General features: G+C 40.1%; 1 protein-coding gene across 2 annotated transcripts in view; it reads left to right on the forward strand.

Annotated features, from left to right (window-relative positions):
- The window catches only part of camk1b (calcium/calmodulin-dependent protein kinase Ib), a 31,623-nt gene extending 13,756 nt beyond the window's left edge, over positions 1–17,867 (forward strand). The window contains exons 3-12 of one of the 2 annotated variants that reach the window (XM_061687782.1): positions 5,787–5,918; positions 9,234–9,308; positions 10,126–10,264; positions 10,465–10,591; positions 12,103–12,178; positions 12,271–12,383; positions 12,687–12,765; positions 14,036–14,123; positions 14,279–14,420; positions 15,414–17,867. In XM_061687782.1, the coding sequence (XP_061543766.1) occupies positions 5,787–5,918; positions 9,234–9,308; positions 10,126–10,264; positions 10,465–10,591; positions 12,103–12,178; positions 12,271–12,383; positions 12,687–12,765; positions 14,036–14,123; positions 14,279–14,420; positions 15,414–15,514 (1,072 nt within the window). In that variant the 3' untranslated portion in view covers positions 15,515–17,867. The remainder of the gene's footprint in view (positions 1–5,786; positions 5,919–9,233; positions 9,309–10,125; positions 10,265–10,464; positions 10,592–12,102; positions 12,179–12,270; positions 12,384–12,686; positions 12,766–14,035; positions 14,124–14,278; positions 14,421–15,413) is intronic. The other variant, XM_061687783.1, reaches the window with a different exon arrangement.
- The last annotated feature ends 467 nt before the right edge of the window (positions 17,868–18,334 follow it).

Raw genomic sequence — 18,334 nt, forward strand, 5'->3', positions numbered from 1 at the left:
GTTGGGCAGGCACAACTATTTGTACACAAATTAAAAAATATTTTTTCCATAATTCTGTATGTCAGCGAGATAACAATCCAAAACACACCAGCAAGTGAACGTCTGAATTGCTTAAAAAACTAAAGTGAAGGTTTTGGAGTGGCCTAGTCAAAGTCCAGACTTGAATCTGATTGAATTGCAGTGGCGTGACCTTAAAAAGGCCATTCATGCACGAAAACCCTACATTTTTGCTGAATTCAAACAATTCTGCAAGGAAGAGTGGGCCAAAATATCTCCACGGAGACATGAAAGACTCATTCACAGTTATAGAAAACGCTCGATTTCAGTTGTTGCTGCTGAGCATGGTCCATCCAGTTATTAGGTTTAGGGGGCCATTATTTTTTCACACAGGACCAGGTAACTGAATAGTTTTTTTCCTCCTTAATAAATGAAATCACCATTTAAAAAAGCAGCATTTTAAGTTCACTTGGGTTATATTTGTCAGATATTTACATTTGATAAGCGGTGTAGATAACGGACGGATGACAACCTTAAACATTAAAGTGGGGAAACTATGCAAAAATATAAGAATTTGAGAAGGGGGCCAATACTTTTTCATGCCACGGTAGTTGTGACTAGAAAGGAACAGCAGACACCTTTATGGAGCAGATGAGTCTCTCAGCATGAGCGCTGTCCCTCTTCATCTGTTTTTCATCTCTCTCCCACTCTCCCTTTCTCTCCATCCAATGTTAAATACTATATTTTCTTCTTCATATGTCCTCAATCCATTATTGGCCCACTGATGTCCCAGATAGACAGATAGATGACCTAACTCCAAGACTAGACTATCTCTTTCACTGTGCCTTATTTTGAATTCGCTGTCATTTTTATAGCATCTAAATTGTAGGATGATGCAGCTAAGACCTTCCTCCATTAAAGAGCATGAGGCATAAACAGTGTCATGGACTTCAAAGCACAGGACCAAATGTTATCCCACGTCTCTGCTAAAGGGATGAATTAGGTTTATGGCAACTGTCCACTCATCTCGTCTCTCAGTGCTCACACTCAAGCATTGATTAGTCTATTGGTTATCATCCCAAAAATAAATACAACTTGAAAGTGTTTCCCATCCGGCCCCAAATCAGAAAATCCATCCCTACTTACGTACGTGCCCACAGTCCTTCAGCCGTACCCTGACCTAATTCGGACAGAAGCCTGTATCTCAGCACAGTGCAGCTCAGCATGGCCGTAGCGCCAGTTCCTGGAACACACACACACACAAACACATGGCCCCCTTATGCACCTCCATCTGCTTCCAGCAAAATTTACATGAAACATTCTTAAGTATACACTTAAATGGTTGACATCTTCCCATAATCTCTCTCTCCTTTGCAGTATTATTTGTATCCGTTCTTTCCTACATTACAAGCTCTCTGCGTAGTGGCAAACAGACTTAATGACTCTCCATGTACTTTAATCTTAAGTACGAGACATCCTAATGGAAGCCTGTTTGTTTTGGATCTTAATTACACTGTAATGTCTGTTCCATAGCCGCTATCTTCTGTAAATGGACCTTGGAAATTTATCAATTCTTGTGTTGAACAGAACATGACATACAGTACAACAGAATCCTAACTGTCATAGTGGACGTTGAGAGGTTAGCATGTCTGTCACGCACTCGAGAGAGGTACGAAGTTGGGGCTTGCAAGTTCTCCCTATGTGGGTTTTCTCCGGGTACCTTCCACATTCTAAAAACATACATATTCGGTGAGGTTAATTGAAGTGTCTAAAATGTCCATAGGTGTGAATGTGAGTGTTACATTGTTGTTTGTCTATATGTGCCCTGTGATTGACTGCTGAGCGTTCCAGGGCGTGCCCCGCATCTCACCATGGAACACCCTGGATCACATATATTTATTTATTGTGATCACCGCAGTGGGACTAAAAGTAGATTAGTATAATGCTCTACATCCATTGGCCCAGACTTTAAGAAAACAAAAAATAGCCAGAATAGCTACATTAAAACGTATTTTTGGTCCCCTGGTCCCCAATGACTCTTTTGGAATGTAAAGAATGAGGTCACACAAGCCCGATGTGTGTCACACTGGCTATTATCACTGTCAAACCAGATTTACACTTTTATACTGTAATACGCCTTGATATTTACAAATGTGTTCACAGCAAGAATGACTCATGGAATCAACTTTTCACTCGAGATGTCTGCATATAAATTGTTAGTTATTCTCACTTTCAAATCTCACTTTTCACACTTATGGGCACGTACTAGGAGACAACACATATAGGCACTGGGAGAACATGCTAACTTCACACCAACAACATGATTTGCGGTCCAAATACTCTTTAACTCCTAAATCCAGATCATGTACTGTATTGTTCTACTGATACTGATATGAGATCTCAGCGTAGAAGAGTCATTTGGGTTTTATTGTTCAGATTTTAATTTGAACAGCCTACAGAGCAAAGATGGTCTTTTTGTTTCACGGCCAGAATCCCAGTTGGAATTCTCTCTCAGTTTTGATTGGACCAGATGGTCCTGCGCTGTCTCTCTGACCTTTCAACAGTCAACACTATGTCGACTGGGTGCATAGCTTCTTGACCAACTCCTCATTTTCACAGATGGTACATTTGCTTGGTGTTTTAGTTTTGTCATGACACCACACCCAGCACGCAAAGCTTTCTGTTTTTAATCTCCACGTTTAAAAAACAAAAAAACTCAATTTGGCATTTTAGTCTATCTTGATACAGCATCTCTGTCTGCATAAAAAAGATGGTTTAAAAAAGACAGATGTAGTTTCAAAAGAATAAAAGAGCTGAATTATTTTAGCAAAAAGAGCATCCAAATATATCTGCCAAGCATTGGCGCCAGTGGTATACACTATATTACCAAAAGTATTCACTCACATGCCTTGATTCAGATATGAATTTAAGTGACATCCCATTCTTAATCCATACGGTTTGATATGACATCGGTCTACGCTCTGCAATTATAACATATTAAATTCTTCTGGAAAGGCTTTCCATAAGGTTTAGGAGTGTGTTTATAGGAATTTATGACCATTTTTCCAGAAGCACATTTGTGAGGTTCCACACTGATGTTGGACGAGAACGCCTGGCTCTCAGTCTCCGCTCTAAATTCATCCAAAAGTGTTCGATAGGGTTGAGGTCAGGATTGGGCTGGCCAGTCAAGTTCATCCACATCAAACTCTATCATCTGTGCCTTTATAAACCTTGATTTGTGCACTGATGCACAGTCATGTTGGAACAGGAAGAGGCCATCTCCAAACTTTCCCCACAAAGTTGGAAATGTCCAAAATATTAGCCCCTGAGCTGCAGTGAAAGGAACTCTGAATGCTTCAGCATACCAATAGATTTTGGACAGTCAAACAGTTTGGGGATTACCCCTTACTGTTCCAACATATCTGTGTGTCCATAAAGATATGGATGAGAGAATTTGCTATGGATCAACTTGACTGGCATGCGAAGAGTCCAGCCTTCAACAATGAGCCAGGCCTTCTCGTCCAACATCAGCGCGTGACCTCACAAATATGCGCCTGGAAGAATGGGCAAAAATTCCCATAAACTCACCCCTAAACCTTGTTGAAACCCTTCCCACAAGAATTGAAGCTGTTATAGCTGCAAAGGATTGACCAACATCATATTAAACCATATGGATTTAGAATGGGATATCACTTAAAATCATATGTGAGTCAAGGCAGAAGAGCAAATACTTTTGGCAATATAGTGTATATTCCCATTTAAAATAGCTGTGGCTTGAATGACTCTACATAGTTAACTTTATCAGTTTTATTTTTGCTTTGGTTTGTGGTTTTGAGCATTTATCCATCCATTGTCTATATCGCTTGTCCTCATTTGGGTCCCAGGCGCGCTTGATCCTATCCCAGCTGACTGTGGGCAAGAGGTTACAACCTGGATTCGTCGCCAGCCAATCACAGGGCGCTTATAGACAGACAACCATTCACTCTCACATTCACACTTATGGACAGTTTAGAGTCTTCGGTAAACCTAACATGCAAGTTTTTGGAATGTAGGTGGAAGCCAGATTACCCGGAGCAAACCCATGCAAGCACTTTTGAGCAGTTCAACTAAAAAGTCTTCTTGCCTTCGGGATAAATCACAAATATGTATAACACATGATCAAATACTGTATTTACATCAGTCTCTATTTATATGCTTGTGTAATGAATGTACTCTTATTATGTACATTTGAGCACAGCCTAATATTTTTAAATGTGTGTGTATCTTTTTCTTGATCACTGGTCACACGGATAGCTTTATTAAACAATCTTAATTGTCACGCAATTGTAAAAATAAGCTAACCACTGTAAATCATAAAAACAACAAAACTGCCTTCACTTTATTACGTGACAACGTGTATGCTGAAGTATTCTCCTCCTCTCACGTTCTTCACTTTGGTGAGGCTCTTTCTTTTGGGATCACACGAAAACCCCAACAAAAAGTAAAGCATGTGGAGGTATAATCCCTTGATCTGAGATCTTGTGAGGTTCACTTTAAGTTCTTGCTTACGCAGTATGCCAACATCTCGCTTGATGCCATGCATGTTGAGTCATGTAAATTTTTGGGGGAAAGTGCAAAACAAGCAAAGAAAAAGAAAACATACAAGTCTTTTGAGGTTGATGCACCTGACGTGATATCATGCATGACGTCGGTCCAAGTGTCTGAATACGTGTTGCAAAAAAGCCAAAGAAAAAGCAATGGATATGCACAGCACTTAGCTCTTACCAGCCAATAATTTTAGCCTACCATATCACGGTTGTTAAATATTTGCAACAAATTGTAGAAGCAGGAAACCTAACCAGAGTGTGCAAAGATGGCTCCATTGTTTGTGTGAACCACTGGTTGACACTTGGCCAGAGCTCTCTGCTCTGTCAGAAGGCGCATGGTGAACATCAACTCAGTCCTCCAGATGCTGCTGAGGAATGTTTAACTCTCCACACCGCTGGATTCGTGCCAAACGAACGGCTTTTCTTAGCCCTTTGACTCCTGCTGATGTGACTGTAGGGCCTGTGGTGATTGTTATTATGGTCAGGAAATGGCTACAGTCTTCTGTCAGCAAAATCTTATTTGTCATTGGTGAGAGGAAATATGAAGTTAAACGTTGTGGTATTATCGAGGGAATTTCAAGAAATCCCGTCATTCCAAAATGACTATACTTCCAATTTCCATGGAATTGAATGTCCAGCTTTAAATCTGAAGATTGGTTCTGTGCCAAAATGCCATCAGGAATGTGTGTCCCTGTTCGTCAATGGGTCATGGGAAAATGCCGTCAGTTGTGTTGCTTCGTTTGTTATCGTTGATTTCCTCAGGAAGAGAACACATACAGAAAGAATATATAGTGGCTGCTATGCAGCAGGGAGGGAAACAAATCCACTGGGTGCACTTCAACATGTCATAACACTGCAACATTTCTTCTGTTTTATCTATCCCACCTCAATTCAGTGCCTTATATTCGTAGTGCTACATTGATAGATATTCTGTGTCTATTCATTATAAATGTACTGACAGTGGCCCTAAAAAATGCATTTTAAATTTGTGGCATTTAAGTGGTGGGGCCAAAGTGATATTTTTTTTTAGGGCCCAAAATCCCTGGCAGCACCTTACTTCATCATTTTCACTCATATATAAAGAAGAGGACTTGTGCAATGACATTGACACTCATGTGACACTTACACAATCAATCAGCCATATATTCACTATAGCGTTCATCCATTAATTTCCTCATCAAAAAATGTATGTGGGCGTTTCAGGGGAGCCTTCTCTGAGGTAGTCCTGGCAGAGGAGAAGAGAACCCAAAGGTTGGTGGCCATCAAGTGCATCCCCAAGAAAGCTTTAGAGGGCAAGGAAAACAGCATTGAGAATGAGATCGCAGTGCTGCACAAGTAAGTGGGCTTCACCAATTTAGGTATGATAACCTCTTTTCATATAAACCCCATGACAGGTCCTGAACACCATGTTCACTGTTGCAGTGTAGTATTGTAACAGAATGGCCATGAACTAGAGCCATTTTAGTGGAGTTCTTGAAACATTATTTTCTTCAAATGTAGAGCGAATTACAGACTGTTGTGAAAATGGCATTTCTGCATTGGTTCCCAAGTTATTTTTAGAGCTGTTGTTGCCTGGGTTACAGCAGACACACAACTCAAGTACTCGATGTACAAATGGTTGAGGGGATACAGGTGGAGGTTAGTAAGTGGTTCTGTTACAATTTGGACCAAATGGAGCTAACTAGTGTAAACAGGTTTTCCCTGTGGGAATTTGTGTACACTCATTCAATGTTTTGATGACTCATTGCAACACGCAACCTCCAATTTCCCCTTGCAAACACACTATGCATGTAGGGAATAAATCTTCCATCCGTCCATCCATTTTCCATACTGCTTATCCACACCAGCATCGTGGGCGTGCTGGAGCCTATCCCAGCTGACTCTGGGTGTACCCCGCCTCTTGCCCGTAGATAGCTGGGATAGTCTCCCGCAGACCCGTGACCCGAGTGAGGATAAACGGTATGGTAATATTAAACAGTTTTGGGATAATAGTTTGTGGTAGATTCATGGTTTAAACCTTTACTAAAAGCATTTCTAAACATTCATCAATCAGTCACATTTTTGGGATATTCGCAATAGGCCGTGGCCCCTGTACTGTTTTTCATTATGCTCCCATTTCAGTGGCACAAGATGGGGCCAGAGAGGGATGAATTTTTTCTAATGTACTACTGTCTGGTCATACTGACAGTTTTAACAAATATGACGAAAAGTGATTTAAAAAAATAATAATAATATTTTTTTATGAACATTGCAAACTTGCCTTTAAACAAATTGGTCCAGCATGCACACAAATCAAAAAGTTTCTTTAAATAAACTAAAATAAAAAGGCGTTTATGAATTGATCACCCATTTGTGTGATGTGCTGGTTTCTGCTGGAAGACATGGCAACACCTTTCTCTAATTTGCGGACTTGTGCACTCTGATGCCCTGTGAGAGCCATAGGTGCTGACCGGGTCAGCAAATGACTCACCAACCTATCTTTCTCCCTCTCTCCTCCAGTCACCGTGGCCAATGTCAGCCTAACTGACGCCACATAACTCGCCCACACAAGCACATAAAACAGCTGTACACAAACATACCGCGTTTAAATGCGAAAGTGGGTGTGGATGTGCACAATGGAGCTCGGTCACGTACGCTCCGAGCGCTGGGCGCCTTTGATCAGGCATTCATCCTTCATGGGGTCCATCAATCCTTCTGCGCTCAGTTAAGCAGATGAATGAAGCCTCATTGTTCGAGTCAGCACTGTAATCCAGCGTGAGTTTAGACTGCTGCATACCTACAGTACAGCTGTGTGCTTCACGACAACTAGACACACACACAGTGTAATATTAGAACATTATGTTAGCACATTGATCATACACAGTATCACTGACCAATAAGTAGGATTTTCTGATTTTGTTTTTGCCACTGGGATCCCTCAAGAGTTGTATAATGCATTTCGCTTTTAAGCTATTATGATTAGCAAAAGTTGTAAATTTACTGACTCAATGAACAGGGTGAAATTGTTGAATATTAGAATATTGTTGAATATTACTGCGATTGGCTGGCAACCAGTTCAGGGTGTACCCCGCCTCCTGCCCGATGATAGCTGGGATAGGCTCCAGCACGCCCGCGACCCTAGTGAGGAGAAGCGGATCAGAAAATGGATGTTGAATATTAGACAGAGCAAACAGCTTAAGACAAAACTAGAATGGCACTCAGTAAAACACAGAACTCCACCAAAATGTGCAGGATATTCTCCACACAGAGAAATTATCATTAGCAAATGTTGTAAATGTATTCCTCAAATGATCAGGGTGAAATTGTTGAATATTCCAATATTGTTGAATATTAGAGACACCATTAGACAGATCAGTTGAGCACAGAACTTCAGCAAAGTGTGAAACTCACACGATTCCTGTATATACAGTATGTACTGTTTATATACTGTATATGTTCATATACTGTACATTGTACATTTGATTGACTTCGTTGCAGACAGCGTGGGATCAGTTCCCACTGAATGACAGTGTGAATGGAAGAGTGAATGGTTGTCTAATGATAATATGACTAAAAAAATAACCTGATGAAGTACATGATCTGGGGTTGTTATTTTGATAACATGGGCATTATTCTCCTCATTACAAACCAGTGAATTTGTCTTCTAATGGAGAAATGAATGCACATAAAGGATTTTCTTTTCTTTTAAATGGAGCAAAGGTTATACTTAAAGTAATGTCCAGGGCACAAAGGTCAGGCAGGGAAGCACAATCCTATAACAGTATATAGAGTATATTGGGTGAGTCATCACCTCTCTGCTGTCACTGCACCAGCAACTGTCAGAGCATCAAAGCTGAGAGTTCAACCAATTAACGAGTAACATGCCACAACATACACAATGCATTCTCTCCAACAGTACATTTCCATTAGACTCAGCAGAGTATGGCTTGGGGGTCACATATAGTAACATATTTTTACCAATGCATTTAACAGTGTTTTCATCCATCCATCCATTTTCTGTACCGCTTCTCCTCACTCGGGTCGCGGGCGTGCTGGAGCCTATCCCAGCTATCTTCGGGCGGGAGGCGGGCTACACCATGAAATGGTCGCCAGCCAATTGCAGGGCACAAACAATCATTCACACTCACATTCACACCTACGGGCAATTTGGAGTCTTCAATTAACCTACCACGCATGTTTTTGGGATGTGGGAGGAAACTGGAGCACCCGGAGAAAAACCACACAGGCACGAGGAGAACATGCAGACTCCACACTGGCTAGGTGGGGATTTGAACCCCAGTCCACAGAACTGGGAGGCAGATGTGCTAACCAGTTGCCATTTAACAGATTTTTATTTATTTAATTTGAACTGGTAAAATAATTATACATAAAGTGAATTAATATATGTATTGAAATAATTAATTTTGATATTTAAAATAAATTACATATCTGAATATGTATTTAAATAATATAAATATTTATATAATATATTCATTTGTTATCTAAAGTAAACAATTTTACATACACATTGTAACTCCCCTCCCAACCCCCGCCTCCTCTACGAATGCCCTGGCCCACCTGTCCGCTTCAAAAATCAAATGTGGCCCAATAGCACTAAGTTACTTTTTCAAATTTTATTTATTTGAATTAACCTTGTGTTTTGCTTTGCAGGATTAAACATGCCAACATTGTGACTCTGGAAGAAATATTTGAGAGTAAATCGCACCTCTACCTTGTCATGCAACTGTGAGTATTCACATATGTGTGAGTTTGGAGCTCCCGGCTCTCCTATGCACGGCTTGTCACATGCCATTAATTGCTCTCTGTAATGCACTGCCCTGTGTACATGTATACACACACACACACACACACACACACATGCAGGCACGTATTCTACGCCACTCACCGGTGGGGAATTTTGCCTTCACACCTGCAGCCTGTCAGCCTGCCGCCAACCTCAGTGACTCAAATGTCAAAAAGAAAGGGAGGAGAAGAAAACGGAGTTTGATGAAATTAGCCTTTGGAAACGATACAGGATTTATTGCAGACATCAAAATCACAGGCGTAAGTAAAGATAGAGAGGGAGGGTGAAGAGATGCATTTCTTTTCTACTTGAGGTCATTGCACTCCCTTGTAATATTTGTGAGGCCTCATAACAGTTTAAGCATGACCTGGTTGCACAGTCATAAATCTAACTGCATGAACTGAATCAGGCCAAGTTTAAATATGAGGAAACCAATGTCAATTTATTACCATTATTAATGTGGCCACGAAAGTAAAACTAGAAGGTGCACAACAACAGAAGAGCAAACTATTTTGCAATTTTGCGTTCCCATATTTTTAAAGTTTTAGTACATTTCAGGACATTTGAAGATGCTGGATTTAATAGCTGTAAGCAGATACTGCTCTGTAAGTAAAGTCATGTCACCATCTAGTGGCCATTATATACGATCACACAAACTTCTGTTTTTTATTGTAGTCCGTGTTTTCAATTCTCATCAAGATTTTATAACATTGTTTGTTGCTTCTAATTTATGTGGGTGTGTTTGAACTGTCCAATCAGGGTATCTGGTGGGGAATTGTTTGACCGCATCATCGAGAAGGGCTTCTACACAGAGAAAGATGCCAGTAAGCTCATTCATCAGATTCTGGATGCTGTCAGATATCTCCATGACATGGGAATCGTGCACCGAGACCTCAAGGTTTTTTTTTTTTTTTTTACATTACGCTGAAAAATGTGTCCTTGAATTGATTGCAACATCAACTGTATTTAAGAAAACAAATTATTTTATTGTTATTCTGTATTTGATATATTTCATCCACTGGGACTTCAAACCACCGCATTGTGGCCATGGAGCTGTGTTTTGTATTTAATGTTCCACATGTCTGCTGTGCCTCGCAGCCAGAAAATCTGCTCTACTACAGCATGGACGAAGACTCCAAAATCATGATCAGCGACTTTGGTCTGTCTAAAATCGAGGGCTCTGGCAGCGTGATGTCCACAGCGTGTGGGACTCCCGGGTATGTCGGTAAGTCACCCACATTCTGAAATAACATCGATAAGATGATACACATAAACTCTGGGGGAGGTAAGAATTTTTTTTCAATTGCAAATGAAATACATAACAAATACATACTAAAATAATTAGGTTAAGGTATACAAATAGTCTTATCTTCCACTTGGCTTCTTGCAAAGTTCTTCTTCATCGGCGGAGATTGAAATCAAATATTGTATGGAACATTTTAACATGAATAATTGTCAAAAAAAGTATAAAAAGGAGTTAAACGCTGTTCAATAAAACTAAACTTACATAACCTTGACCACTTTTGATTATGCGTGACCAATGTGTGCCTGCAGGGATTGATGAAGGTGTATGAACTTGCATTGTGCTTTTTAGTGTCATACAAGTGCAAATAATAGTGACCCGTGTATGATTAAAAATGAACAATTATGTCTCCATGTTCTAAACAGAACTGACTTTAAACTACATACCATTCTTCTTTATTTATTTCTTTTCTCTCTCTTTTCCATCTGCCAAGCCTTAGCTCCAACGATATAGTGCTTAAAATACACTATATTGCCAAAAGTATTGGCTCACCTGCCTTCAGTCACATGCGAATTTCAGTGAGATCCCGTTCCTAATCCATCGGGTTGAATTTGATGTCGGTCCACCCTTTGCAGCTACAACAGCTTAAACTCTTCTGGGAAGGGTGTCCACAAGGTTTAGGAGTGTGTTTATGGGAATCTTTTACCATTCTTCCCGAAACGCATTTGTGAGGTCACACACTGAGAGAGGCCTGGCTCTCAGATTCTGCTCTTAATTCATCCCAAAGGTGTTCTCTCAGGTTGAGGTCAGGACACTATGCAGGCTAGTCAAGTTCATCCACACCAGATTCTCTCATCCATGTCTTTATGGGCCTTACTTTGTGCACTGGTGCACAGCCATGTTAGAAATGGAAAAACTGTTCCCACAAAGTTGGGAGCATGGCATTGTCCAAAAATTTTGGCTCCTTAGTTCCAGTGAAATGAACTCTGAAGGATTCAGCATACCAAGAGCTTTTGGACAATTCATTGCTCCAACTTTGTGGGAACAGTTTGGGGATTGCTACTTCCTGTTCCGAGATCCACAAAGACATAGATGAGAGAGTTTAATGTCGATGAACTTAACTGGCCTGCACAGAGTCCTGACACAAACCTGATAGAACACCTTTGGGATGAATTGTAGCGCAGACTGAGAGCGAGGCCTTCTCGCCCAACATCACTGCGTGACCTCAGAAATTCCCTACACACACTCTTGAACCTTGTGGAAAGCCTTTTCAGAAGAGTTAAAGCTGTTGTAGCTGTAACTGCAGAGGCCGGACTGATTGAAACGCTATGGATTAAAAACGGGATGTCACTTCAGATCATATGTGAGTCAAGGCAGTTGAGCGAATACGCTTGGTAATATAGTATAAATACAATATTATATATTATATTATGTATTATATTATATGAGTTTATTTGTTATTCGTTTAAAATAATTATTTGTCTTCATTTCAGCTCCTGAGGTTCTCGCTCAGAAACCCTACAGTAAAGCAGTGGACTGCTGGTCCATTGGAGTCATAGCATACATTCTGTGAGTACTTAGTACATTTATTACATGATTTTTTTTTTTTGACTAAACTAGATGTGTCTATAAGCCACAGTTGTTAACTTATCAACTCTCAGGTTGTGCGGTTACCCTCCATTTTATGACGAGAACGACGCCAAACTGTTTGAGCAGATCCTGAAAGCAGAATACGAGTTTGATTCGCCATACTGGGATGATATCTCGGATTCAGGTAGTATACAGACTTCTTCAATTGCATCTTTTAAAAACATTTTATAGTGAATTCTTAAACTAAAACTTGCAATTCCATCAAAACGAAATGAATTGAGGACTAAAATATGCAACACCTCATATTATAGCAGTCCTCAGTTACCATACTAAATACTGTATGCCAGCATTGGTGTGATGGCACCAGAACAATCTGACTGGACATTTGCCATGGCACACAAAAGCTTGACTCTCTTGGCCATTCAAACAAGAAATCAACTGTATTTCGCATGAAGTGTAATGATGTCTTTTGTTTTTACCTTGACAGCGAAAGACTTTATAGTCCATCTGATGGAGAAAGACCCCAATGTACGTTACACCTGCGAGCAGGCCCTGCAGCACCCATGGTACTTGTTACAACCTCCCTTCCCAATGTACATTGAGCAATTGTGTTTGTATTTCAAATGCATTTATCTTAATGTGTCTTTGTTCATCTATATACATGGCACTGACATAGAGTGACTGGCAGACGGTCCATTCAACCTGTTGCTGTTCATGCAACAGAATGATAGTGACAGTGTTCAACTAAACTGGCCCAAATTGTACACTGAATAAGTACATCCATCCATTTTCTGAGCCGCTTCTCCTCACTAGGGTCGCGGGCATGCTGGAGCCTATCCCAGCTGTCATCGGGCAGGAGGCGGGGTACACCCTGAACTGGTTGCCAGCCAATCGCAGGGCACATACAAACAGACAACCATTCGCACTCACAGTCACACCTACGGGCAATTTAGAGTCTCCAATTTATGCATGTTTTTGGGATGTGGGAGGAAACCGGAGTGCCCGGAGAAAACCCACGCAGGCACGGGGAGAACATGCAAACTCCACACAGTCGGGGCCTGGGATTGAACCCGGGTCCTCAGAACTGTGAGGCTGACGCTCTAACCAGTCGTCCACCGTGCCGCCTGAATAAGTACATTTGTGTGTCAATTGACACAAGATCGTCATTTCAGTATAAGTTTTTTTATTTTTGTGGCGTTTTTGTTTGGTGGTGTTCCGTGAGATTTTTCTAATGTAAAATGTGCCTCGACACAATAAAAAAATTAATTACAGGCTCTCCTAATAATGTTAATAATTGCCTATATTAATAGTTTAAACTATAAATATAACATGCAATATTATTCCAAAACAGTTCCACAATCAAATGCATTTTACAGCATTATCCGTTCAAATAACTGGCTTACAGATTATTTGATTTTCGATAAAATGCACCACAAGGGCACGCGTACATGCAAATGAGAGCCAAGACTCTCCGTAACTTCCACCACTGACAAACCAGGTTAAATTTAGGTCCTCACCGACATAAAAATATCTTTGTCTCTCAGCAGAGATATCACTTCCAACAATACTTCCTTGACACCAATTATTACTTTCTTATTAGTCGGGGCTTTGTTGCCATTTTGTGGCACCGTTGTGACATCAGAAAAAGAGCACCAAAATGCATGAGATTTTCAAGGAAATAGCTGATAATAGGTTCAACAGAAAAAAATGCAAATAGGTGAATCCGTGAATAGTGATGTGGGGTTTAAGTTCTATGATTATACAAACACACACACACACAAATGTACGCACAAACACATGCACAAACACACACACTTATGTGTTTCCTCTCCTCAGGATTGCTGGAGATACTGCTTTGGACAAGAACATCCATGAGTCTGTCAGTGCGCAGATCAAGAAGAACTTTGCCAAAAGCAAATGGAAGGTAAAACATTTTCTATACCTTAATATAATCTACCTTCGTTTGTATTTGTTGTTATATGACATATCTGACCAACTCTATACTTTCAACGTGTTGGTCCCCTGACTCGGTTGTCAATTGAGTCAAGATAACAGCTTACTTGGCATGTCCCTCCTCAGCAAGCATTCAACGCTACAGCGGTGGTCCGCCACATGAGGCGTCTTCAGCTGGGCACCAACCACGAAGGACCCAACCAAGCGACCCTGACGAGCCCGTGCCGAGCTCACCTGCTGATCCCGGGAGAGGACCCTCAGCACGCAGGTAGAGTTGACTTGCTGTTTTACTTCACTCCCTCTTAGTCCTCTTGATCTTTTTCAGTTACACTGAATAAAAATATGAATGTCACACTTTAGTATTTGCTCCCATTTCTCACGAGCTGAACTCTAAGACTTTTTCTATTTCTCAATCTTGTGTTCGTCATGATTGTGATTAATAAGCATGATTATTGCACAGGTGAGCCTGAGGCGGCCCACAATAAAAGGCCACTCTAAAAATGTGCAGTTTTAGTTACTGTATTTTCTTGTTGTATTTTGCTTAAAAAAATAAAACTTTTTGTTTAAAAACAAATGTATTGCGCTTTCTTTCAACATTTTAACTTTTTTTTGTAACCTCTTGATATGGGCCGTGTAATTGTATTATCAAAATATTCCGTGGGCTACTACAAAACATGCGGCGGCCACAAATAGCCCCGGCTTTGGAATCCCCCAAATTCATGTCATTCATAGCAATGACAATGGAATTAAAATCATAACTTAAAAAGTCATTAGACTGCAAGAAAGAGCGTGTTTTTTTCCCCCCAGGTATCACGCTTAAATATTTTTTACGACACATGATTTGTACAAGGCATCAACATCAGAGGTCTTGATAAATGTGGAGGGGGAGTGTTAAGAGATACATTTCATTTCTACTTGAGGTCATTGTGCTCCCTAGTAATATTTGGGATCCTTCAGAACGTTTGTTAATTTAAAAGCACCACTGTTTAATCCTTTGTAGGGCTACTTGTGTATTAAACATTTTAGCCCTCAAACAATGTTTTCATCATTGACTTTTGATCTACCAATATAATGTGTTTTTAGTTATAGTTTTCATTATTTTCAATACAGTACCTCTCAATCTGCTGATTGCCTGGTTTCACTGCCGTATGAAATGATGGTTCTTGTTCTTTTGTATAAAGAGCTACTTTAAAACATGGATAAAAAAGTTTTTTTCCCAAAAACAAATTTTCATGCGGTCTTATACTGTGTTTTCTTTCAGAGTCTTACGGGGAGGCGGGTTGCTCCCAGACACAGGACGGGGATGGCGTGGACCCTCTGTCCAACTGTACCTACCGCTGCCACCCAGCTAGCCGGGTGTGATCCCTGAGCTGCTGCACTGCTTTGTCGACCCCAGTGATTTTTTCCCCCATTTTTAAACCCCCTGGTGAAAGTGGAGGTAGCGACTCCCTCACAACCCCTCATGTCTGGTTTGGAATGAGGCGTCATTCTATCCCCTCGCCTGCAGGGGGAGCAAGTCTGTGAAGTCTGGGAAAGAAGGAGATTGAAATTCAGATTCAGAAAAATAGGGAAGTGGTAATTGGTGATTATGATGACTAGTTGTCCGACTCGACGGGTAGTTTGTGCTCACAGAATAAAGAGTGAAGTTCGGAGGATTCTTTATTTCCAAAGCGGGAAAGAGCTGAGACTATGATTTTGACACAGCCTGTGTTTGCTGTTGTTGCTACTTGTTTTGTGTTATTTGTGCATGATCAGACGAGAGCGTTCCCGAGCATGTTTTATCTTTTTAAATATGCCCTCTTTCTATTGTTGCGGAGGAGGGAGTGTCATAAGCAAAGCCTTCCCGAGATCTTTTTGCAGTCTTTTGAATGTAACAGAGTCCAATCTATTAGTACTGCAAAGTCAACACAGATCTGTCTATAAAGTGATCCTTTTAGACTATCTGTGGCCTTTATGCAAAACTCCATCCATTCCAATGTAGCTTTTTATGAGATGGTATATCCTGTATATGGTGTTTCCATGCAGCTGCGGAAAAGGCTTCTCCTTCGCTTCGTTCAACCTCTTGAACCACATGGGCACAGGGATCTTATCTTTGTCTATGGTGCCTTTAGGGTTTACAGTATGATGGGTTTATTTTGGGTGGGAGCTTCTCAAGAGTGTCTATCTGGACAATGCGTTAATGTTTTATATTTATCGCATTTTGTAGCTTTTATATGTTTTGTTTCCCTCCAGATTAGTGAAGAATATGTTGGTTTTGTCATCTTTAAAAAAATAAAATAAAAATCTAGCCAAATTGTAATGAGACAGGTTTAATGTTACACAAGCCTGAAGATAAAGTATATATGAATGGATGCAAAAAATATATATAAATATCTGCATCTAACAATGTGTACTGTAGTCATACATCATTTGTTTTTCCCTAGTACATTATTTTACAGGCATCCTTTTAAAAGGAACTTCATCAAAGAATGTCAATATGCATCATTCTCTCACCACTCTCCTGTAATGTTTGTGGTTAAGTACTGAATGAGCTTCTTTTTGTGTTGATAGCAGAGAGGAGCTTTAATGCACATGATTCTGCATTGTGATTCCATACACGATTTTCAAACACACCTAAATTATACATCTGAAGTGGTAGTGTGCAAATCCGTTGTGAGTAGTTGCCGTGAGGTAAGCACTGGAGACATCAAGCCAAAAACCCTCCAGATAAAAAGAAAAAAAGAAAAAACTTAATGGTGTTGCTTAAAATGAAAATGTTTAGGCTTTGTTCAGTCAGATCATGTGGTTGTGCTTTTGGACAGTAATGTAAGATGTCGACTGTATTTTACAGAGTTTCCAAGTCTGAATTGTTCGGATAACATGGCGTACGATTCTGTAGCGCCCAAAAGTACTCAAATTGTCGATGGACGTTTACTTGTTTGACTATGGGGAAATTTAACCAAGTAACCAATTAAATGTTGAGAAAATTTTACTCCGAATTTCGCTAGTGTTTTTTTTTTATTTTATTTTTATTTATTTTTTTGCAGGATGATCCTCAGCACATGTTGTCGCTCTTCAGACCACAAACTCGTTGAGACTGAATCAACAGCAATTATGGCCTCTGCTGTTACTCCATTTTGACTCAACTGTTTCAATTTCAGTTGAGTCAGTTTCAAACCAAATTCTTAACAATGAATTATTGTTATTGCTGTTATTATTATGATGATTTTGGACATTATCAGAAGCCTAAAATGTATATTTTATGACCATATGATGTCCCCTTGTTGTAAAGTGGACCAAAACTTCTAAAATGGAAAATCTAACATTCCTGGTCAATGAAGTAAATGATGATGACATGCATAACCATATAGCCATTACCTCACCACTGAACTCGTGGTAGGATATTTTCTTTTTTCTTTCTTTTTTTTGTGGGGGGATACATACAACAGGGTTGGAAATACACAATGTTATTTCAACTATTTCTGCTTTCAATTACAGCATTAGAAATGCTCTTCATTGGGATAAAGGGAACATATTAGTGTGAAGGCTATCTTCTTTCTTCTTGTTCACTCTTTTTGCCTGTCAAGATGGATTTGTCGTACAAATGAGTGTTTTTAACCATGAAAATGTCTTTTTTAAACAGTATTTTAAACTGTACACAAAGATGCAATGCGTCATGGGCTGTGGAAAAGTGGCTGTAAGTGAAACATACATTAAACTACTTGTCTATGCAGTATTCAGCTGTACTGTTCTGTTCATTTGTTCGGAATAAATACTTTAATGCAAGCAGAATGGACAAAGACGGGGGATGGAAAGACAGCCAAGGTCCTCACAGAGAGTAGAAATGATGATGCGGTTAGAGCAGGACCACAGGGCTGCTTCCAAACGTTTGCATGGATGGTTGGGAAGGGAGTGCTGACATTTGCAAGTCATGTCCCGACGTGGAAGAGGGAGGTGGGAATGAAGATGATGAGGTAATCTGAATGTGGTACTAGATATGAGTTTCTGTGAAATACACTGCTCGAAACAAATAGGGACCACTCAAATCACACATATTGTGTATCAAATGTTCCCGCTTAGAATATTTATTGATAATAGCATTATTCATTGGGCAAAATTATCTAATAACGATTAATAGAAACCCAAATCATTAACCCATCGAGGACTGGTGGAAACTGGCCGATCAAACTCATATTGTAGCGC

The sequence above is a fragment of the Phycodurus eques genome, chromosome 10 (genome assembly GCF_024500275.1).
Source record: "Phycodurus eques isolate BA_2022a chromosome 10, UOR_Pequ_1.1, whole genome shotgun sequence".
Taxonomy (NCBI): Eukaryota; Metazoa; Chordata; class Actinopteri; order Syngnathiformes; family Syngnathidae; genus Phycodurus; species Phycodurus eques.